Below are 25,128 nucleotides of genomic sequence, written 5' to 3'. Positions count from 1 at the left end.
AGTCTTGCTTGAGATTAACCTATGATATTTTCCTCATCAGAACACTATTTCCTAGATATTTTCTATAATTAGTGAAGGTAATGACAAAAGGAACACAACGGCATTTGGTTATTTCAACGAACTGCAAATTTGCAAGTAATCCATTATACTGAAACTCTGAAGTATATTAGAGATGACATTAAGAAAGCATTTGACAAGTATCGTATTAGTACAATAGCCACATAGGAGGACTTTTTTTTTTAAATCAAAATAAAAAAAAGTTTTATGCAATATAAAAGAGGGAAGTATGCAAAAACTGATCTATTCCATACTTTCCACAACACAATCTCTCACAACCATACATATGTAATATATAAAGTTACTTCAATTTTTAACATGTTCAAGAATGTATGGAATGGGATATAGCTGTGCTATGTAAGATTAAAAATAATGTAAAACAAAAACATCACAGGCCAAACCAGAAATGCTGTGGCATTAAGATGAGAAGTGTTTAAAGTATGAAGATTTGGGACTGGTTAGAATTGGTTGCTCATTTGACCGTTATGTTCCTGAGCAGTGTTTAGCAAGTTAATTCTTCAGGGATGAAATAAGAGAAAAAGTGCTTCCTATTTCTTGTCAGATTTTTGGTTTTTGTTTTGTTTAGCTTTTTGGTTTTTCTATAAACTGGACTAGAGTTTACTATGTCTCTCTTCAGGCCCCAAAGTGGATTATTTATGAGAAATTCCATAAATCAACAAATCATTCCAGAGGAGGCCATAAAAAGCTAGAGTCTAAAAAAATCAAAAACCTGAAAGGTGCATAAGTCATTAATGTATTGTCAAAATTATAACATGAGGAAATAAAAAATTCCAATAAAATAGCATACATTGGCCTTCAACGCCATTCTGTGGCTCACAGCTTTACGTTTCAGATTTTCAGATTCTTTGGAGGGTAAACAGAAAGCCTCTTTGCTCTTTCCAGAGATGCCTAGCCAGACCTCCATGTACTCAGGCAATGTGCTCAGTGAGCTGAGACTCACTGGCCTCAGCTGAAGGCAGAAACCTGCTTCTGAGACCTACTTTTTTGAATTTTTAGAACATGCCTGAGTATATTCTAAATCTCTGATTTTGCATACCTAGTGGTCAAACACTTTCTGATGATCAGCACAAAGCATTTATGGTGCCCCTGGCAGTTTATACTACTTTTTATTACATTAACTTAGAGCAAACCTGTTCCTTTCAAGGAGTTAAAATTATTTTTGAAGAATCCCTGAAACAATAATAATTAAAAGCTACAGTTTCACAAATGGAATGATTGCTATTATTAAAGCAATTTTTTTTTCTATTGAATAGTATCTTTATATTAGTGAAGTTATAAAGTGAATCCAAAGACCCAGAGTGCAAGGTCTGATACCTACTGACCAAAGACTGCCCTACTCACAAAGAGAAAAAAGGAGTACACCAATTTTCTTTTCTAAAAACATATGCAGTATATAAAATACACAATGGCAATGAATATATATGCGCTATATAAAATACACAATGGCAATTAATACAATTCAAATGCTTGTCGTTATTCTCATTGTTTTGGGGAAAATAAAATCACTTTAAAATAAGACACATTCTACAAGCTTTCTGAATATTACTGGTGCAAACCAAAGATACCTTCACATAGATCTACAGTATTGCTACATTATATGGACTTCCTCTGATTACTCACATTCTCATACAGGGCTTGAAGGGTCTCTAGGTCAACCACAGAGTTGTCCAAGTTCACAACAGCTTTAAAAAAAAGACAAAAGAAAAAAGAATTAGTGTAGTCAGGATGATAATCCAGCTGTGAAAGAAAGACTAAGCACAATATCCAGCAACAGTTTTATGACCTACTGGTCATACAGCTTAAGGGTTTTAACTTTATTAATGTCTTGAATAGAGCCGTTCCTAAGACTTGGGCTAGAAACCTGGTAGAGCCAGGTGTCGAGTGTTAAAGAATTCTTCTCCCTCCCCCCAAACACACAAACATGATCCCATGAGCATGGCCATAGCCAGAGATCAGAGATAAGCTCTACATCAGACTTTCACGGTCCGACTGAAAGCATTATAAAAATTTGTAAATCTGCACCACAGTCACATACACACACACTCACACAACAAAGCTCATTCCTGTCACTGGTTGGCTTCACTCTTAAACTGATTAATCCATAAGTCAGCCAGTTAACTTCAAGACACCTGACAAGGGTCAAGTCTTCTATGTACTAAGCCGACAGGTTTAGTACAGACACAAAATATGCCTTTCCTGTTCCCAACCAATTCTGGTGCCACACACATACTGTATTTTTTTAGCATCAAAAAAACAGTTCAACAGCACTGAGAGTGTGATTTCCATCTACCTAACCTGGACAAAAGAAAAAAAATCGTTAAGAGGGGCACACTTTTAGGAACACAATTCTGGCTTCTCACTAATATTAGGAACATTTCATGAGGCATAGGAAATGCTTGTGCAAACTAGTGAAAAATTATTCTCAGCTAATACAAAGATTTATTTTTAAAATAGCACTTTTCAGTCTTCCTCTTACATATTTTTTGCAAGCACTCTGACCGTTCATTTAAAAGGCAGATAAATACAGCTTTCCTTATCCAGATTTTAAATCTTGAAAGAAATTTAGAATGTTGCATTAGAATGTACATGATGGTAATAAATTATTTTTATCACACTATATCAGTCGTTTTTCCCATTTTGCCCTTTATTAATTTGTACTCTTTTTTGCAATGGGGGCATGCATGCATGCATGAGTCCAGTAAGTAGAATAACCCCCTAGGCAAGATTACTCTAAACATTGCAACATTGATCAGTGATAGAAACCTAGAAATCCAGCACTAGGTTACTTTATGCCCTATAAATCCATGTCACAGAAATTCTGTGTATACACCTAAAGAGTACAGATAATATAATTCAAGCTCATTTGTTCCTGATTGCTCTAAAGAATTTAGAGATATCACTCTGAGTCTGGGACTCATCATGTTTTCCTTTTCCAGGTCTGAGACATAGTTTTAGTTACAGTATAAGAAAATTATAAACAAAGAAGTGTTGATCTTGATTAAACTAAGCAGGCTACATCGTATTTCTAAGCAGAGTTTCATGCTAAATTTTAAGACTGAAACGAAAAATAATTAGGAAATTCTTTAGTTTTCAGAAACATTCCCCCCCTCCCCCTTCCATTTTTCCCTTCCCAGAAAACAAGAAAATCTGAAAGATAATGGCAACATAACAGTTAACAGTTTAGGAAGTAACATGTTTTTATTTTGTTTCGTGGAAGGAGGTGCATGCAAAAATCTGTTACTAATTATTTGGGATATTTTAAAACTCTTCCCCCCCTCCCTCTTGAGTGTAATAATTGTTGCAACAGAGACTTAAAGATGCCCTCTCAACAAGGTACTGTAGTATATGCTGTATTTGATAATACCTGTTGTTCAATAGGACTATCTGCATGTTTAAAAATATGCCAAATTTGCCTTGTAGAACCGAAGGCTAAAATTAACATGCAAATAGAAACTGGATCTAGATTGGTTTGAGAGCTCTACTTTAAGAAAACACATATGTCAAAGCCTATATACAAACAGCTTTATTAAAAACAGGATATATTATGAAACTCAGTTTGTATTATTCCTACATTTCAGCATTCTTATGCTTACGCAATGTTTTCATGTATGAACACACTCACAACCCTTCAACTATTCATTTTGAGTTGGGGCTGCCTTTTCCCTGCTCCACCCCCCTCCCCTTCTTTCCAGAGACTGTCTACTCCTGCATTAAGAAATATGACATAAGTTCCTGCTCTGACTTTTGCTCAATGTTAAGATCACCCACGGATTACTCAGGGAGCAATAGAACACTTTTGTTTGAATGCTTGCAGGAGATAAGAGAACGCCTGGCAAACACAATGGTGCCAGGTCTGTGTACTTTCAACAAAACAGGTATGCAGAAGAGTGTACATACTCCAGGGAGCTGCTTAAAACAAATCAGTCCGAGACAAGGACTTGGACAAATTAGATCCTAGTATATATGTTTCAAATCCCCTGCTCCCAAGACAAATATATTTCTATATATTTCATCTAGAGATGTGTAAGTTCATAAATAGCAATCTAGCATCACAATAGGATTTTTCAATGTTCACCATAAGTTTGCTCCCCTCACTCTGAGGGATCAGGAAATGAACTTCTGTTCCTTGGCAGTACTAGAGCATTGTCGTGCAGAACATGATACCTGGCAAAATAAATCACGACTGTTGCATATTTAATTCCATTACCTAGAAAATTTGAACTGATAAAAATAATTTTTTTTTTTTTTTTATGCAGCCAAGCTTACTAGCTAAACATGTCCCCTCCCCACAATCAGCATGACTACACAAATATCTAGCTGAAGGATTCCAAAGTGGTAGCAAAATAACGATGAAAAACATCGACAAACATTAATTTCCTCATATGAAAGTATTCTGAGCTATGCTACAATTCCAGTATACTTTGATGCAAGCATCTGGAGAAGGGTTTATAATACTCTTGCAGTTGCTGGATATTTTTACTTATGTCACTATTTTAGAAAGTAATTTTCTTGTTTCAAAGATGACATTGTCATTTACTGGTCTTCATTACTATCAAATGATCTTTAACAGCCAGCACATCGTCTAGCCTTTCTGACATATTCGTAAGACACCAGTAAAGAATATTTGTTGGTTTTTACTCTAATAGAAATAACTTTCTTGCAATCACATCAGACTCAGAACTTTGGTTCTTACCCTCAAGATTTCATAGTTCTGCTATTTTCTTGCATTCCTATTGTCACTGCTGCCGATAAAATCAGTAAGCCAGCACATTTCAAGCCCTAATGCTGTAAAATTACTCAATGTATGTATATATAATTGTGTGTATATACATACACATATATAGATATGATTAAATCAAATTAGAAACAAGTATGCCCAGATACACGCACAAATATGCGTAGACAAAAATACAATAAACTACAAACCAATGTTCTATTTTTTGATTTTTTAAGCACTCACTGGTCAACAGATGTTTACAGAAAATCCACCAAGTAAAAAGAAGGGTTGAAAAGCAATCGCAAAAAGTTCCTTGACACTGTAAAGGACAGAGGAGGGGAAAGATTTCAAAGGATTTGTAGCCAAAATAAAGGCTTTAGGAATCTCTTGTCAGTCTTAAACTTTCCCGCATTCTCTTTTTTTTTGTCACAATCTAAATGGAAATTTTAACTGATGTCATTGGGGCAGAAATTATATCTTTCTTATGCAACTGCAGAACATAGAAATTTTAGCAGAATGGAAGGATTTCCATTCCATTCTGTATTTCTACAATATAAATATAATAAAAAATATATTATGCAAACTCACAACAATAAAGCCAACTTAGATACTAGTTTAAAACTGGAAGGACATTAAAAATATATGTAGGGAGACAAAGACTCACTATTCTTAGTAATTTCAATTAATTTGCAAGTATGATCTTCCTTGAATTACCATTATTGAGTTAATTAAAACAAATAGCTGTTCCAAGAATAACATAGGTAGTAAACTTCAACTGGTCAAATCCCAACATCGTGAGAAAATCAACATACTGGCAAAACCTTATGCAATGGAAAATTCTGATACAACAAGAAACACAAGTCAGACATTACATAGCCTGATCAATTTATGAAATGTTTCTGACAACAAGTTAGAAAAAAAGAAGAAATACACTTGTGTGTTTGTTCACTGAATACAGAATGAAAGCCTTCACTGACAGATGTCTTTGGAATGAAACGCAAGAACACCACATGTGCAAATACAGCCGAACCAGAAAAAAAAGTCTCAATGTAGACAATTTCATCAGGTTCCTTGGAATGACTGACAGCTGAACTACTCTATTCAGAAGGAGAAGAAAAAACATCTTCCTCAATATTCTCATCAACGTAAGAGCCAAGAGAGCCTTAGAAGAAGATCAAAGTGCAGTGGCCTCCTTTGCCACATAAAAGATTATGGTATGATGCAATATCATCTACTTGCAAAGTAAACCCAGATTCAAATCCCACTAAATAGTAATATTTAAAAATCAACAAAAAAGCAAAATTTGCAGTCTTTTATTAGTTACACAGTAAACCCACCAACTCCAAAAATTGCTATCCTTTGCTTTTTTTTTTCCCCATTTGAATTTATTGGCATCATTCATCTAACACGGGCCTATTGCACAAGGTCATGTTTTTGTCTGTGATACTTTCAACGACTTGACAATTACTGCTATTCTCTTGGGATTCTTCTTCATCTCAAATAATAGAAATGTGAATCTCCTAATGCAGAAAGTTAAATCCCAAACAAGCCTCTTGGAAATAAATGTTATGTTTACATAAATATGGAAAATACAGTCCCTGTGTAAAATACAAATGTCCCTGTGATAATAAGAGTTGCAGCAAAACATGCAAAGATCATGACTGTATAATTTTTAAAGATTCTCAGAAAATAAGTGAAACAAAGGAATTTTTAAAGAGTACCTGGACTTGTACAACTTGCAGAAAAAAATCCCTCTTGATAATAGGTAGATAGGGGATGGCTACACTGGGTAGAGTTAGGATAAATGAAAACAATTTTATATTATTACCTATCTGCTTGCCCTCAGTAACTTTGTGATACGTTTATCTATTAGCAAATACTCTAACCTCCTCAGGATGAAAACTTTAAGTGTACAAAGCACAAGAGAGATTGGATCTTCAACACAAGTACACACGGCACAGATCAGAGGCAAGAAACAGCACTTAGAACTGCTTGCACACAGTTTTACCGTGGCAGTAATTCACCTTGATTTAAAACTTGTGTAAGAAACCAGAACAGTATACAAAATTTCCAAGCAGAAGCCATGGATTAAGTTTAGCTGTTGCTTCAGATTGTTTTTAAAGGACTTCAAATTTTTAAAACCCAGAAATGTGTGTTCTTGAAGGTAAGCAATAAAATTAGAATCAGTTAAGCAAGAAAACGCATTTGCAAAATTTGAAGTAACAGAACTAGAAGACTTCATCAAAAGGAGTGAATCTTTAGCATTTGCACTGAATCTTTTGCACAAATTCTGCTCTTATAAATACAACTCATTTTTTCAGACATTTGTCCTTAGCATTCTTATTCCCTAATGTTGCATCTCTGAGATATAGCAGTAAAACTGTATCGACAGAGCTTTTTTACATACATATAAACAAATATGTATACACATACAATGACATATATAACTAGAATTTATATATATCTATGCATAGTTAATATAAACAGTTACATTGCATACCTTTCAAACAATTGCCTACTATATTAAGGACAGCATTACTGATTGTGTGAAGTCTAACTTCGTATACCTATACCATTTGTTTATAAAAACTGTGCAAGTTCAGTTCTTAGAGAACAAATATATTTTGTTTGACTCAGTATGTCGCCTTCTTGTCTAGGCAGGAAAAAAAAAAGTGGAGACCAATGCTGTAATCCTTTCAGAATAAAATGTTTAAATACAAACATGATTGCCATTGTAGACTGTTTAATTTAGAGAGATTGTATTTCAGTTCTGGTTTTGAGAAGTTTGCTGATTTGACTATAGAGAGTACTTCAATGCTTATCTTAATTGTTTAGATAAGATTTATTTGAATTTGGCAGGTGAAAAAAACATGGGTGTGGGATATAGGAAGGTTGAGAAAAGACTGGCATTTTACCAGATTATGCTTATTTTTAAACTATAGTGTGTAGAGCAGCAAACTGTCTCAATGAACCTGCCAGGGACTGGTCTTTGGGGAATGAATTTGAAGTGCAAGAATGACTGGCAGGATTCAAGATTTTCAACAAACTGGAAAGGATTACCATGATAACTCCTAAAATGCTACTTAAGGCTTAGCATAGTACACAAATGCAAGTGATATGACACATTTAAATCAGTTTTAAAAAAGATAAATAATTGCGGTTCACACTTATAGCACAGGTTTGTTATTCTAAAGGCAAAATTCCTGCCCCTTAAATGCATTTTACAAAGTGTTTTAAGACAAGATTTTAATATAAAATTAATCATTTGCATATGGATATATTTTACACGTAAGAAATTCTGTTACAGAAAATAAAATTACTGCTATGAAAAAAACCAACGCTATTGGCTTTTACTTCAATATCAGCTGGTACTAAGCTTTTGCACTTTCTGGTTAAGGTAGTATAGCATGCCACAGGCTTTCTGTTTAGAGGTTCTCAAAAGGACACTTGTCATACCTATCAACTATATCACTTTTGGTGGAGAGACTACTAGAACAGCGTATCTGAAGAATAAATTTTTGGGATGTTTACGTGACATGTTATAAAAACAAACTGCACAAACAGATCAGCTGCAAGGCATATATGTGGTAGATCTGATATTGTGTATCAATCTGTCTGCAGGCAGATATGATTCATAGCTTTGAATTCATGAGTCAAGAGAAATAAAATTTGGGTTTCCTGTGTGTTAGTGCTTGACTTTTCTTTTAGATTCACACAGGCTCTGAAGTTTTTCAATCTCTATTTCAATAACATTATGCCCATGAGTTCCACAGGGTAATTGTGGTATCAGTGACAGTGTAACCTTGACAGACAAAGGATGTACGCAAGTCAAGTTTTGCAGAATAAGGTAACATCTCTGACTGAGTGCAGCTGGAAGAGGTTAGCAGGACTTGTTTGGAACACAAACAAGCCTTCAGGTTTCAAACTAATTGAGACTTTTAATTATGTGCACGTTTTTTCAGAATTCAAATTTGCTGTTTTTTTGTTTAATTCCACCTTATCTATTTTCACTAGAGTAGCTCAAAGCAAACAATGCCATGGCTAACTCTAAGAAGTCCAGTCCATAAGCAAAGAGACAAGCTTTTCCTTTCATGCTTTAGGGAGCTCATTCTAAATTATAAAGATAAACAAAATGCAAGAGGAAGAGGAAGAGGAAGAGATCTATTTGGAATCATCTGGTAGTCCACTGGCAAAGACGAAATCTAGGTTTAAAGTTGTTCAAAGTCAAGAATAAATTTAGGTTAAAATTATTCCAACTATTTGAATAATCATTTATTGCTTATTTTAACATCATCATCACTAGAAGGACACTAACTTTTTTGTATGAGATCTCTGAACTATTTGCCTTACTCTGTGCCCGAGCAGCTCTGAACAGTCCTCACTCCTTCCATGTTCTTTATGCACATTCCACTCTAATTGTTCTTGTAATTCCCTATTCAACCTCGTTAACTTTTTGCTATTATATTTGTTTGAGATGAAGCAACCACAATGCATCTCTTATACTAATGGCAAGGATATACCAGTTCTATACAATTATATAGCACTCTGCATATTTCTTTGATAAAGTTAGCAGGGTAGATACCAAATGCATATTTTTTTCCAAAAATATATTCTCTATGTTAAGCAGCTAACTTAGAATCTTAGCTTTTTTCTCCCAGTTTACCTGCAGTTAGAATATAGTTAATGGAGCTCTAGGTGTGTTCAGTTGGCGATTTAGAATACTTACATTAAATTACTTAAGAGTCAACACTAAATGAGTTAACAACTGCCTAACTCATAGATCTGAAGATTTATTGGCTCATGAAACACTATCAGAGAGGAGAGTGTCTTAGGCTTCCACAGGAATCTGCTCTCAGCTTACTGCAACTAAATATATCTTTACCAATACTGAAAAGAAAGATATTAAAAATAGTTATTAATCCTCAGTGATGTTCATGTAGCAATGCTAATGGAAGAACTGCTCTTTCCTGAGCAGATTCAAACTTACCCAAAGAATTGTCTTGATAATACTCATAGCAATCATGATCAATGACTAATGCGAGACTCCTTGTCTCTCAAGGAGTGATCAGAAGTCAAAACCGTCTTTAGACCAGAGCTATAACTGGTGAAATGTCAAAGAGGTCAACAAAGGAAATAGCAGAATAACATCAAGAACTTGTCTTTCTGTTGGATTGCTTGATCTATTTAGCTTATACAGAAGAAAGTTAAGAAGCAACTTGATTACAGTTCTTACGCATACCTGCATGAGAAGATATCCGAAAGCAGATGGCTCTGTAATTTCACAGACCAAAAGCAGGAAAGAATGAAGTATATCTGTAAGTTAATCTGACAAATTCACTGTGGAAAAAATATTTTTAAGTGCTAAAAGTAAGAGAAATTAACCTTTTGAACAATGTTTCAAGGGATACATTGACTTTTCCATCGCTTAAAAGTATTTGTATGAAATTCTAGACTCACCAAAGTCAATGGCAAAACTATCAGTGACTTCAAAGAAAGCCAAATGTTGAAGGTTTGGAATTTCAGCTGGAACTCAAGATCATTTATACTGCTAAAATGTTCATATTTATACAGACTAATAGCTTGAGGCAGAAATTAGCAGGTAATATTACATGACTTGCCTCATTTAGCAGCCGGAGTAAATGCTTAGAACACTCTTTCTAAAAAAAAAAAAAATCCAGAGTTGAGCTGTGTGTTTGCCCTTTGCTAGATCTTTCTGAAGTTCTCTACTAGTCTTCTCTAACATCAAAAAGCCTAAGTCATTTTACATAGACTACACGGAATGTTGCTACCTTTTGATGATTTACAACAGAAAGTACTGCAAGTTTTTAACTTTAACATGAAGGCATGCACGACCATTCAGAAACAAGCTTTCCTTGCTTATGGTTCAAGCTAGCCAGTTGTGTATGATATCCGTATCCATAACAGTAGAGTTAGTTAGAAAACACTACTTGGAAACTTAAAGGGATTCAGAAATCAGGCAAAACAAGTCCCCACTTATTTATAACTGCTGTACAGTCAACTGTTGCAGTCACAAGTCAAAATACAAGAATTTTAATGCTCAAGAATTACAAACACAAAACATTTGAGAGGCTTCCTTTTAAAAGCAAATTTCCCTTTCCCTCTGTCAGGCGGCAGTATCTCACTGAAATAAAATTATATACTTCCAATCAAATTAAATTAAAACTTTATTTTCAGCACAGCAGAGAGCAGTTTAGATGTAGCCTGGTATCTTACATGTCTTCCCAGTCTGATGTCTGGATAAACACCAGGGATTTCATCGTACTAACGCATGTTAAGCCTTTCACCGAATATTCTGAAGTTACTGCATTAAAGAGCTACAGATGCTAAGAAAATGATCTAATGATCTCGTGATATTTAGTCCATGTTCTAAGTGTGGTGGGATTATGAAAATAATGCAAAAAGATTTTTGGCTAGGTAGATGACAGATGACACAGCTTTACTAATTCAAATAGCAATACTGTGATAACTGAGGGCAGAAGGATGCATGTTTATGGTTAAAGTTCCATCTTTTTTTCACGCTCCAAAGTGTTTCTCAAAAGCTGGTATTAATAACTCAAGGAAATAAGGACTGGATTGCAACAAAATGAAATGCCTGGATATGTGGAAAACCAAAATATATACATTCCAAGAAAAAAACACAAACACAAACAAAAAAACCCCAACAAACAACAAATGAAATATTTGGAATCACCTATGTGTATTTTATTTCAGTATCATGACTGGATTGGGCCTATTGAGGACTTTAAGATAACAAGAGGTACTCTATGTTGCTTCAGTTCAGTGCCATTTAGCTAAATTTTGTTTCCAGGTAGCTAAAGCAATCGCAGCTTCACTAAAAACAGAAAACATATTCCACTGAAGTAGAATCTAACACATATTGCTTAGGGAGATTTCCTGTGGAACAGCAGAACGATAGAAATAACCTTGATCTTTCATTGTCTGGGGATCACAACAGAAGAGAAAAGAGAAAAAAGTAGGAGAAACTCAAGTACCTCAAAGCAGCAGGTACCGAAACACCAAGACAACGGCTCCAGCGTGAGAAACAACACGCTCTTAGACTAAACGTTTCACCATTTTTGCAGCAGAAAAAGATTTTCTAACATCTAACCATAATGTGCCCTGCACTGTTTCTTACCCTGCCTACCACGGATGGATACAGCACACCACTCGCTCTCCTATCTCTGCGCCATCCTTTCTCTTCCTCGCCCTCACAACTACTTTTTAAGAGAGGATGTCTGTCCACGGGGTGAGACAGACGCGTGCCGAGAAGCAGCGCCTCGGGCAGAGCTGGAAAGCGGGGCGAAGCCACACGGTCGAGCACCTTACCCGGACCAGCCAGGGCGCTGGGGCGGCGGGCTCCGCTTCCCGAGCCTCCCGGGAAGGGGCCGCGGAGCTCCCCGCCGGCGGCGCCCGGCGGCAGCGCGGGCCGCTGTTGCCACCTGCTGCTGGAAGTGGGGACGCGGGGGCGGCCGGGGGGAGTCGGGCCCGGCGCGTCGGGCGGGAGAGGCTGCGCGGCCCCGCACCCGGCGGGGATGGAGGGGAAAGCGGTGCGGCCGGAGAGGGGGGGAAAGCGGTGCGGCCGGAGAGGGGGGGAGTCCGGGTACCCCCTGAGGGAGGAGATGGGACAGGAGAATGCCCCGGAGAGGCAGAGCTCAATAGACGGAGTTCAGGCTGTGTTGATGAGAGAGTTGGGACTGTTCAGCCTGGAGAAGAGAAGGCTCCGGGGTGATCTTATTGCAGCTTTCCAGTGCCTAAAGGGGGCCTACAGGAAAGCTGGAGAGGGACTTTTTACAAGAGCGTGTAGTGATAGGACAAGGGGCAATGGATTTAAACTGAAAGAGGGGAGATTTCAATTAGATGTAAAGAAGAAATTTTTTACATTGAGGGTGGTGAGGCACTGGAACAGGTTGCCCAGAGAAGTTGTGGATGCCCCATCCCTGGCAGTGTTCAAGGCCAGGTTGGATGAGGCTTTGGGCAACCTGGTGTAGTGGAGGATTTCTCTGCCCATGGCAGGGGGGCTGGAACTAGATGATCTTTGAGGTCGCTTCCAACCCTAACCATTCTATGATTCTATGATTTGTTCCTGCATCGTTTCCAGGCATCTAACACTGGCAATGGGCAAATCTGTGTTTACTGAGGGATTTAATGGCTGTTCCAAATGCAACAGAAGATAATCAGTGTGACACTAACAATAGAAGGTTGTGTATATTGTCATAATTGGCTACTGAAGAAGGGTGGCAACAAACACTGAAGGAGGCGCCAGTCAGTTAACATAAAGCAATCAACGGGAACAGATCTACCATGTTCCCTGCCCAGGGAGTTCAAGACTGAACAGAAAAAACACAGTCAGTCCTCTGTTACAGATCCCTGAACAAGCACATTAATAATGACTTCTAGGTCGTAAAAGCTGTAAGATAACATGCAACGTAGAGAACATAGTAGCAGAAGGTTTAACCTGTGAAATATACTTTTGAGACGTCATGCAGAGTCTACCTTTTAGGATATTTCAATTATTACTCAATTATTACTAGGCAGAAATAGCAAAAGGGGAGAAGGGACACTTGATCTACTTCTGAGTAGTGTACAAAACAGTTGGAGAAACCATAACGGTCTTAAATGAAATTTCTTTATAGGACAGGGGAAAAAGATTTTTAAAAACAATACCGTAAAACGAGACTTTACAAGGAGAAATCACATTAAAAGGAGAAGCCAGTTAAAAGGGTAAAAAAGCTTAGAGGTCACAAAGAAGCTTGCAGATACTACAGTAGAGGTTTAGAGAAAAAAAAAAAGAATTATAAAATTATCAACCAAAAAATTTAAAAACACCCTCTTTTTCCCTAGCCTTTTTGCATCTCCAGGATTCCTACTCCTCAAAACCACATACATAATTAAATATAAGTGTATGGAGGACACCTTTAGATAAAAGATACTTTTCAAAAAAGTGGAATTCAGCCAAAGAATATAGAAAAGCAAAAAGTCTCATAAGTTCAATGTAAATTGGACAAGAACAAAAAGATCTAAACCCAACTTGCCAAATGTATAAAGCTAGCAATAAAACTGCTTTTGAACATATCAGATGTATGAGACCTGACAGGAAACAGTTGGACATGCATATAATCTGGCTGTAAAAAGCACAAAAGAAAGAATCAGAAAAGGTTAAAAAAAAGTGTTTGTGTTAGGATTCATAACTACAGAAAAGGTCAAACAGGTTCTCAGACAAGATCCATACTTCTCAAGTGATATATTTTGGGCACTGTCTCAAATTGAACAAGTTTCAGAACATACAAATGCAAATTTAAAATCATTCCCAAGATGATGCTGGAAACTACAAGCAAGTAGGTCTGACGTTTGTACATGGAAAATGTCTATGTATTACAAGGAAGAACAGCTTTTTTAAAGAACATACAGATAAACCAATATAATGAGAAAGACAGGTAGCGTGTTATTTTACAGTGGACACTCATGAGCAACAAATCAAATAGTACTGCTTTTATGAATTCAACAAAGGCACAGGCAAGAGTGATCACACTGATACTGGTTTTGCAAAAGGCTCCTCACAATCCTTACCTAAGGCTTCAGAAAAAAAATGTGCTATCTTGCGATAAGAGAAAAGATCTACTTTGATTAAAAAATAAATACTGCTAAAAAAAAAGAGATGAATTACAAAAGTGAATGATCAGTTTTCGAAGTACTGAGTTGTAGCAGTGGAGTCTTACTGGGAACTTTTCAGGTTCCTGTGCTCTTTAATGAACATGAGGTGGTAATGTCAGCAGATAAGTCACTTTAAAGCCAATCACAAACACGTGCAAAAGGATCTCTCAAATATCCAGTGTCAACACACGCAAAGTAGATGGGAAAAAAAAGAACCCAAACTGTAACAACACTGTGATGGACACAAAATTCACAACCACTGTCCCAAAGAAGACACAGATTTTTTTTCATAGTTCTCTGAAAAATGCAAGCTCAATAATTAGCAACTGTTAAAGAGCAATCAGAATGTCAGTAACAATACAGGAAAAACGGGGCCTGAAATAGAAGATGATGTGATACTATGGCATATGGCGCACATAAATCTTGCAAATAGCATACAGAGCTAGTCACCTCATTTGCAAAGAGAGGAAAGAGAACTATGGATCGTAGACTGCTGACAAGGCTAATCAAAAGAATAAACAGCTTGTATGAAAATCATTCCAAACAAACTTTTCAACTTAGAGAAAGATGACTACCACAAAAAGATAAGAGAGAGATCTATAGAAACTACATGAGTGGTAGTGCCACTCATCTCATTTTTTTATTTTGTTTTTCTGGTTATGCACGCAGGAGATCAGGTACTAAACTAGACAGATCTCCATTTGATCAAATATAGCACGTAGTTTTAATTGCTTCCTTAGAGAACAAATACAGTAAAAATAGGTACACTAAAAGTAAAAAAAACAAAAAAAAGGAAAAGAAAAAGAAAAAAGGGATTCACCATGCAAGTTTTACTAAATTGTCATTTTAACTACCTTGTATTTAAATCAGATTTTAACAGCTGTATACGTGTAAGTGGCATTAATTTTTTACACATTTTTTTGTGTGTACAAACATATTAAATTTTTTTTTGTGTGTACAAACATATTAAAATCTAACAAACACATGAACAAATCACAAATGGATTGTTGTGGCAAACATCCTCTTTTTATCAACCTTTTGACTTCATGAAAAAAAATGTGTAACTGCACTGTTGGAAGGTCTTAGTCAATTAACAAGCCTCTCAGTTTTCATAACATTAAAATCTCTGTGTAGTTCAGCAACGTATAAAAGTATGACCACTGGGATATATTTCCAGTATGGAAATGAGACCAGGTGCTCTTTTTCTCCCCTTCTCCCCCTAATTATTGCATGGTACTAATGCTAATAGCATACATTTTGTCGCTTTTATGCTTAGAATTTTGTAATCATCTCTGTTACAAGTGACTACACACAGTACACAAATTAGAAATAGCAGTTCTGCTTTTTTTCTTTTGGGACAACAGAACTTTCCTGAAACTTTTCTCTCAAAGTTTCAAATTTAATCAGACTTCCAAGAAAAAAAAATAAACCATTTCAACTGAAACAACAGACAAACAATGCAGTTACAGTTTCTTACAAAACTTCTCTATTAAATTACATTCATATGTTCTTAACAACAACAAAAATCTTTAATTATCCAAACTATCCAATGTGGCAGTAATTAGTCTCTGCTGATTCAAATATTGTGAAAAAACTCAATATGATTTTCCTCTTTTAAAAAACTAACTTTAAAAATTTATTTTCATCATAGAAAACTGGCTTAATTCTATAAATTTATTTTTAATTGTAAATTACAAAAGGATGTGTCACATAAAACATTCAGTTCCTTTCTTGGTGACATGAATTCATCTCTGGCCTTCATGATCTTTACATGTTGCATGCACACTGAATGAAAAAATGATAACCAAGGTTGCTATTTCTTTCCTTAACAACTGCTGCTATTGCTTTATTGGCCTCTGGTTACTGTGAGCTAAGCTTCAGAAAATCTCAGAAGACAGAAAGAGGACTTGAAGTGTGTTTGTAATACTCAGAACTGGCTTTCAGGGCCTCTATCCACAGCTCAGGGGCTTATGGCACATCCATAAGAAACTTCACCTGTCTCCAAGGACCTCCAAGGTGTCCTTCCTTACTAGCTGTCTCTGGCAGGAGTGACCAGATAAGGGCTCCAGAATAGCTTTCCACTGCTCAGTACAGAACACTGTGGGCATACTAACAGTGTCACGGTAATCAAAACATTTGCAGCAATACGTATGTGTGGCACTCTAATTTAACTCTAGTCTGCCTTTTATAGAAGTAATTTTGTGTATTCCATTGTTTTCCTTACCAATAATTTCACAATAGGAGCTTGTAAGCAAATAAATTATAAGCAAATTATAAGCAAATAAAATGCATAAGCTTACAATCTAATGAATATGGTAGCATAAATCTAAGGAGAAATAGAGGAATAAGACTGAGGATTATGATGTGGAGATTCAAGGAAGTGCTAGTTCACAAGACAGAAAAATGCAACCAGTCTTTCCTTGGTGGTGTTCTCAGAAGAATCTAAACACGTGTTGGAAAGGCTATCAGAGGCAAAGCTTAATCCATACTCTTTTAAGTTTTTATGTATCCAAGTGCACAATATTTGATTAAGAAAAAAAATGTTTAAAGAATTTCAATTCTAATTTAATAAGTCAGAAATAACAGGCAAAGTTTCAAACTTGGTAATTAACCTGCAGTGACTCTGATCACTTTATGGATCATTCCTTTAACACAGAAATATACAGACCTGCCACCTGACAGAAAAAATGTTCTATATATCTTCTTACATACAGGATTTTTTTCGTAACTTAAATGTACAGAAGTAACAATTTTGGGCAGCTGTTTATCTTCCAGTATAACGATGTCCAAAGAACTTGATCCAATCAGATATTGTTTTGTCCTCACAAGTTATTTAAACAGTAACACGTCTTTTTGGAAGATACCCATTCTTGACAAATATTTCAGTATTACGAGTTTCAAATGATTATGCTTATATAAATACATTGTTATTAGGATAACTAGCACTCAGATCACCTCTGGATCTTCCATAAGATAAACTAATCATGAGTCTCATGTTCTAGATGTTAAGTCATTCTTTCCTGAGTGCTTTCCATTTAGAGCATCTCTTGGAACTATAACCATATGTAAAGAATTCCTACGCAGAATATTTAAATAATGCAGTGTAAATGATGCTTTATCCTCCTCCTCCAGTGAAATCATTCAGCTGACCTTTGACAGCCTCTCCTAACTCATCATTTCTAAGTGTTAGCGTGAGCAGTCAAGTAAGAAAACAAACTCCAGGATTTTCTCATATTCCTTTGTCACAAATAGCCAAATCTTAAAGAATAAACACTTATTTTGCCCACTAACATTTGAAGTACATACACTTCCTGCAAATCTGTCTTGAATTTGGGGGAGAAGATATGTCTGTTGCTTAAAATTTTACTTCTATTAGCAGAGCAAGCTCTGCTGCAAATACAACTTTCAGCAAAATAATCTCAAATCCAGATTAAAAGACTGGGCTTTACCAGCTGTTAGGTGAATCTGCCTGCCCTTTCCTTAACTATTTTTCACATTATATTCTTTTATATAACTCCTTTCCTAGTGTCACTGACCAAGAATGTGTTGAGGGCTGTAATAAAAAGAGCTTTGGTCTTCCCTATGTTGTTTGTTTTGCTTTTTCTCAATTATTGGAGTGAGACGGGTAGCTCCAACATATTCTGTAGATTACCAATGTCTCAGAGAGGGTGGAAAACAACTTACTAAATAAGAATATGAGAAAGGTGGTCCAAAATTTAGAAGCAGATTTCTGCAAATTACTTCCAACAGAGCCAAGGCAACCACAAGGTGCTATGCAAAACCTTATGGAAATATAGCATTGCAGCCATGCGTGAGGTAACACAGTGCTTGAAATGATAAACCCTGCTAAGAGAAACTTACTGAACTGCAAAGGAATACAGATAATTTCAAAAGACAGAGAATTACATACACTGTTGTTCCCAGACTTCTACTTTCCACATTTACAAGGCATGCTTAGACTAGGATGATTTTGGTGAATAGAAGATTGATTTCCATTTTGGAAATCAGTATTGGATATAAATCTGAATGCATAGTAAATGTAATATTTATCAGCATGAAATATAAAATTTGTTTTTCTTCTGGCTAACATCTTCAGTTTAATTTTTGCCTTCTATTTTTACACACACAGAGCAAATTTTTGCTATTTTTACCGCACTTGTCAGCAGCCATAAAAGCTTAAACCCAGAAGAAGATACATTGTATCTTTATAAGCATACGGATGGTGGGGAAGGTACTACGACCATAGTCTCTGCAACAAAGTTCCAATTTCAAACAGTTGTTACATTTCACATGATGACAGACAACTTCAGTAGAAAGTGAAATCTTATTTAAGAGACATGGTGCCTCAACGCAGACACAGGCTTAACATGCAATTATGTATTAATGTATAGGCTGTGCATCATAGATTATATATGCAGTTAACTGCTGTCTTGTTGGATTTCTAATTCAAGCACATGTTGCACCTCTGAAAGGTTAAGGAAAAAAAATCCAAAAGACTAACGTTAAAATCAAAGTCTTTTCTCCAAGAAGAAAATCTGAGCCATAGAGAAAAAAATATCTATGAAGTGCTTGTTTGGCATTTCTCAAGCTTTGGCTGTATCATGCAGCCAAATGCAGCTATATTTCCAGCGGGAACACAATACTGGATAAAGGATATTTGTGGTATAGTGAAAATAAAAAAGCAAGTAAAATGCCTGGATAAAATGTTTGCATAGTTGATAGATGATTGTAAAAAATATGCATCAGTAAAACCTTGTGTGAAACCAGGGAAACCATGAGAAGGGGACTCATTTTTGTACTAATAACATAAAGAAATGGCACTGAGACTAAAGAGACCAACATTTCTTACAGTTCTAGCCTAGACTGCATAAAATAGCTGGGAGTTCTGTTAGCAATTGGAATGTACTAAAAAAAAGCAAACAAAAAACATAATAACAAAAAAATCAACCTACCCTACTTCAAAGCACTATTAGAAGTACTAGAGTTCAGTACAAATGTGCTCTGCATATTACAACTACTCCTTCCACACTGTAAAAACATTTTAAAAGCAGCCAGGGTTTGGGAGTTTGTCTTGCTAAGTCCATTTCAAAGTCAGGAGCAGACAAATGCGATTCTACAAGGAAAAAGGCTTAAGAAAGATATCATCATCATCATCATCAAATAAAGTTATTTAGCATATATTACAATATTCTGAGATCTTCCATTAAATACCACCTGATCACATGAAAGAGCGGCTAAATGTTCAATTTACAATTGAACAATTTAATTTTCAAGTTTCAAAAACAATCTTTCATCAAGGACTGTTTCCTGCAGACAATACTTCACCATTGTTTTGTACCTTAAAAAAAAAACACAAAACAATCCAAATACAACATTTGTCCAGGTTTCAAGTTATTTTAGGCTCTTCAGTTAAACACAATATGAATTAAAACTTGAAATCCTAACTTAATTAAGTGAATTAATGCCCAGTACAATTGTTTTCCCTTCTGTTCCTGTAACACTTTGAAATTTGTGAAATCATTAGAAAAATAAAATACAATAGCATGCAAACCAAGAAATAGACCGAATACCACACTACATTGAAAGTTTCTCTCTCCTTCTGGGTGCTTTTCTATGGCCAGTAAAAAAAAAAAAAAATTACAATTCTGCAATTTGCATTGCACCCCACAGATATGCTTTATATGTAATGCAGGGAATATTTACAAGAAAACCTATAAAGAAAGTTACCGAGTAGCACAAATTGTCAGAGTGGGAAAAAAAATAATTTTCATTTGACTGCCTTTCACATTTATGAAATAACATTGCTTGTGTTATACTGAATGAGGTATAGGTAAATGTACATGTCACTCTGCAACAAACGTGGTAAAAACCCAAGACCACCACTAAAACCCTGGGCCGGGACTAAGAACACTGATCACATTTTTCACTGTAGTTATTGCCGTACATCTTCAATCTGTATACATTAAGACATAAATACATCAACTGCTTATTTTGCTAATGCAGGCACTCTTTAACATTATTTTAATTTTTGATAGTACTTTCTTGTTAGCGTATCCAAACTGCAGCAGATAAACCAGTAAGCTATAAAACTCAAAAATATATAAACTCCTTACTTTTTAACAAGCAAGTAAAAAAAGTGCATACATAAACATGAAGCTAAACACTTGGGCTAGGGATTTTATAATTTCTCCACAGGATCTGTGGTTAGATCACTTGGAGAACTCTGCATGGAGTGACTGATGCCAGAAACACTTCTTGGTGAGATCTCTCCTCTATTTTCCTTGCCCTCACCATGCAAATTTCTTTCCCGCCACTCACCACTTTTCTTCCACACCTATTTTTTTCTTTTTTCCAAGAACATAAAAAGATTTTTAACACTAGGATCTTCCAACCATTCCACAAATTCCCCCATGAGACAGAAGTTCCCTCATGTTTGTTCAATCGCTTCTGAACTGCAAGGGAATAAGAGCACTACTAAATTCCCCTTTGGAAAGACTTTGGTTTTAGAAAATAGCTATTGAAAGAGGAATATACAAAATCTGCACACAGCTCTTAGATGATCATGTGTACTTAATATCGTAATAGGATAAAGGTTAAGCATAATACTGTTTGACCCCTTCAACTACCGACATGCATGCCATGTTATTGTTAGCGTTGCATGTTAAGCAAGCAAATTTTCAATGAACTTGTGTTGGCTTTACCACAGACACAGATGTTAGGCGGACTCCTTTGTTCATAAGGTTCTCATTATTAGCTGAAACCAAGTTGAATATTTGACTGAAGCAAAGGACCATATCATTGTTTTCAGATTTTGCTCTATGACTTAACTGAACTACATCTGCCAGCTTTGGAAATACCAAGTACTCCTTGGCGCCAGTACTGGCGCCTTGCTCTATGACTACCATCTTAAGTGCTTCAGCTTGAGGAAGTCTAGTAACCAGCAAAACAGTTTAATAAAAACTAAAAACTGTGATTAAGAGTTACTCACTAGCTGTCAGAGCACTCTGAAATTTGTTCTATTTATGAATAATTTCACAAAATAAGCAAATCATCGTACACTGAATGCATGGCTGTAAATATGTAGCCTAGGAAGTTCACAAGATGTTTTTGTGATTTATGAAGTCTGTGTTATACTTGAAACCACATTTATTTAATAGATAGGCTGGCACTTCACAGGATAATTCAATCTGCTTCAAATCTATCCAAAGCCTTTGGGAAACATAAGGGATGCTCTGAATATAAACGCAATTCCACTTTTCACCTTTTTGCACTACTGTCTCTTAACATAAATGTGAAAAGTATTACACCCTCCTAAAAGATCTCCCTTCATAAAACAAATGATGTTGAAGATGAAAAAACTTCAGAGTTTGTGCTAACCCAAATATAGGAACTATTTTATATAGAAAAATCAATTAAATGCTATATAATTTGCTTTTCTGGATATGTCCTGAGGCTATCTGAATTAAAATAAACAACACATCACTCACTCTTCTTCAGAAAGAACGAAATCAAAGCGTCTGCATTTTGTGCTACTTAGGCCACTGATGCTAATTACTATAGACAGCAATTCTGCAAACAAACAGTTTTATTTTCTATACGGGAAAAGGGAATATATTACTAGAGAGGGGAAAATAAATACCAGAACAAGCTATTTTCAGAAAAATAGAGTGTAAAAAAAGCTTCTTATAAATTTATTTTACATATCAAAAGATAGAAATTAGTATTTCCAGATTATTAATTATGCAAACTGAGCTAGAATCAACAATACTTAATGCACTTACCATGCTGAATGTCCCTCATGTCTAAATGAAGGCTAGACATTAATATTCCAACAGCTTGAGATCTTTTGTTACTTAACAACTTGACAACCTGCCAAAAGAAACCCAACTATTAGTATTAATCTGCAGGAAAATGTACAAGATATTTTGTGTTACTAATGACAAATTTAAGTAATAGTACCTTGTAGTGTATACACACATCTAGAAATGAGTACTTTTATTATTTTTAACTTTGCTTCTGCTGCATAAATCCATCACAAGTGTAAGTAACTATGTTACCTAGTTGAATCTTAATCCTAAAAGTCACTATAAAAATGAAGACTTCGTCCTTCATTAGGATGCACACTTTCAACTTCACACTGATGTTAATGAGTGTATGAAACAGGCTGTCATATAAAAAAAATTCCAACTGTGTCTATCTTGGAATTGCTTTGGTTTCCAAAACCACACAATGATTTCCATCTTTGATGTAAGCTAAAAATGTGAGAATTCGTATTTTATTTGAATGTTTGACGTAGTAGGCGCCAATATGAATCTTATTTAAAAAGCAAAATAACCATGTACATATTGGGATTTTCTTTGATCACTTTTAGGGAATAAAAAAGGTCTCAAAGCTATTTTGTTTTTAAAATAAGCAAAAAAAAATAAATTAAGCCATCAAAACATCTTGCTTTAAGGAGTTAAAATAAGCTTTTAACTAAATACTTAAAATACACTTTTGCACATACTTGCTTTGCAAGCATAAAAGCAACAAGTAATTCAAAGACTGTTTTCCACAGGGCTCTAAGCTGTTTGAATTCAAGTTACTGTAAATTTTATATTATTGATATGATAAGCAAGTAATGCCAGGAAAAGACCCTTATGTGTAAAACGATGTGATTCTAGATGAAGTACTTGTCAATGCAGGGCTACAACCATTACAAAGATGAAAGAGGTTAATAATCTACTCAGATTGCTGAGTTTTACACTGAAGAAAACTTTTGTGAATCACTTGAAGAAAAAGCCAGATAGTTAGAACTGTAAGTTCAAGTTCCTTTTACATTACAGTCAGGAAGCATATACATATTTTTTTTCCAAGTTACACAGTTACTATCTTAGCACCGAGGTGCCGAATCATCTACAACCCCATTGGCAAAAATATTTAGAAATTAATTAGTAGAAATGAGATTAGAAAAAGTAGAACTAATTTAGCCAGAGTAAAGAATGTCATTATCCAGTTCACATCTTAAAAAAAAACATAAAAGTACCCACAAGATGTTTGCCCTGTGCCCAACTTTGCTTCACCTAAGTTTTTAGACACAGGTTTGTATGTTGATGCTTGACCAATAGCTGAAGAGAAGAAGTAAAAACTTGACCCAGAACTACGCTACTGAGACTGTTTAGGAAAGGAAACTTGAGAAACTCACAGTGCTTGCAGTATAGGTTTTCTGAGAATGTGGTTGGCTGGTCAATTGTTTTATTATCCCTCCCCCCCCCCCCCCTCCCCCCCCATGACTCCCCCCCCTTAAACCTCCATGACCATTATGAAGATTATTTCATCCTCCTTTCCTCATAGATTCCTAACTAGCTACAGTCGAGTGATACAATACAGCATTCTGCTCAGGAACTCAAAATTTTAATATTAGAACATTTTAACACTAGAAACATAAATGTCATAACTATCATTCATAAGGTTAAAGACCTAAATTCAAGGCATAGCTATTGATGTCACCTGTCAGAAATTAGCAAGAAAGTACTGTGCAATATTCTAATCCATGTAATATATTATTAGGAACTTAAAAATGAAGTGAAATGGACTGAAATCGGATATGATAGTCAGATTTTCTGAATTCAAAGGGAAAACTAATGTAATTCGGAAAAATATAATGAGGATATCCTGCACTATCCTTCTAAATGGCTGTAATAACTCTAAATGTTTTTTAAACAAAACATAAATCTCATTTAAGCCTGGATCTGAGATAAAGCTGGGACAAATACTATGAGATTTTTCTTGTGGTAAGAAGAAGCTATTATCTATTTACTTCTTTGCAGCTAAAAAAGGTTTACATAGTAAAATAGATGTCAGGTAGCAAGATATGGATCAAGTCTTTCTAAAAGCTATGTTGCAATGTACATCTCTAATAACAACCAAACAAGGATCTTACATTCTATCAGAAAAAAAGCAGGTACAAAATTTGAAAAAGAACAGAAACTCCTCAGCTGGTGTTACTACCAAACTATATTTCCAGAAAGGGCAGAGCAAGACAAAGAAACAATGTGACATGTTACATAACAAGAGTTCAAAAACTTTTCTTTAAAACTCTCGGCTCCAACAACACTGGCAAGACTGAATTCAGTATGGAAGATGTTAGGGAAACTGTTGATTCCAGCCCCCACCATTATAACTTTTGCTTAAGTCCAAAACATCTCACAATAACAGAATAACTTAAGCTTGCTGCTGTCAACAACATACAGAGGGAGTCCTTTGTTGCCTTTATTTTGAACAGGAAAACTATCCAAAGCTGGCAAAAAAAGTAAACTAAAAAATGAATGCAATCACATTCCGAAAGTCCTGTAAGGAAATAACAATAGTCACACGAAGTGTCAAGAGCTCATCTGGACTAATTGTGTGCATCTCTTGTCACTCATATTCTGCAAAAATGAAGTAGAAGCAGAACTGATGCAGACTACTACGTTGGCCAGGAGTAAAAACAAAATAAAAGAAGAAAAAAGAGAGTAAAATAGCTTTATTAAGTGGTCTTCCCCAAAATAATGTTACAATGGCATTCAGGTGTTAACATACCTAGGACAAAGGAAGGGTCCACAACTTGACTTTTCCAAAGGGAGCAGAACTACGCTGTTGTCTTAGAGGCCCAAAGAGCACATATGAGCTGGAGTCTGTTC

General features: G+C 35.6%; 1 protein-coding gene across 1 annotated transcript in view; it reads right to left on the bottom strand.

The window, feature by feature from the left end:
- FMN2 (formin 2) overlaps positions 1-25,128 on the bottom strand; it is a 160,473-nt gene that overhangs the window by 69,317 nt on the left and 66,028 nt on the right. The window contains exons 7-8 of the mRNA XM_086626096.1: positions 22,249-22,336; positions 1,699-1,760 (exon numbers count right to left, since the gene is read on the bottom strand). Of these exons, the coding sequence (XP_086482222.1) occupies positions 1,699-1,760; positions 22,249-22,336 (150 nt within the window). The remainder of the gene's footprint in view (positions 1-1,698; positions 1,761-22,248; positions 22,337-25,128) is intronic.

The sequence above is a fragment of the Tauraco erythrolophus genome, chromosome 2 (genome assembly GCF_009769465.1).
Source record: "Tauraco erythrolophus isolate bTauEry1 chromosome 2, bTauEry1.pri, whole genome shotgun sequence".
NCBI lineage: Eukaryota > Metazoa > Chordata > Aves > Musophagiformes > Musophagidae > Tauraco > Tauraco erythrolophus.
This window is presented reverse-complemented; position numbering and strand designations above follow the sequence as displayed.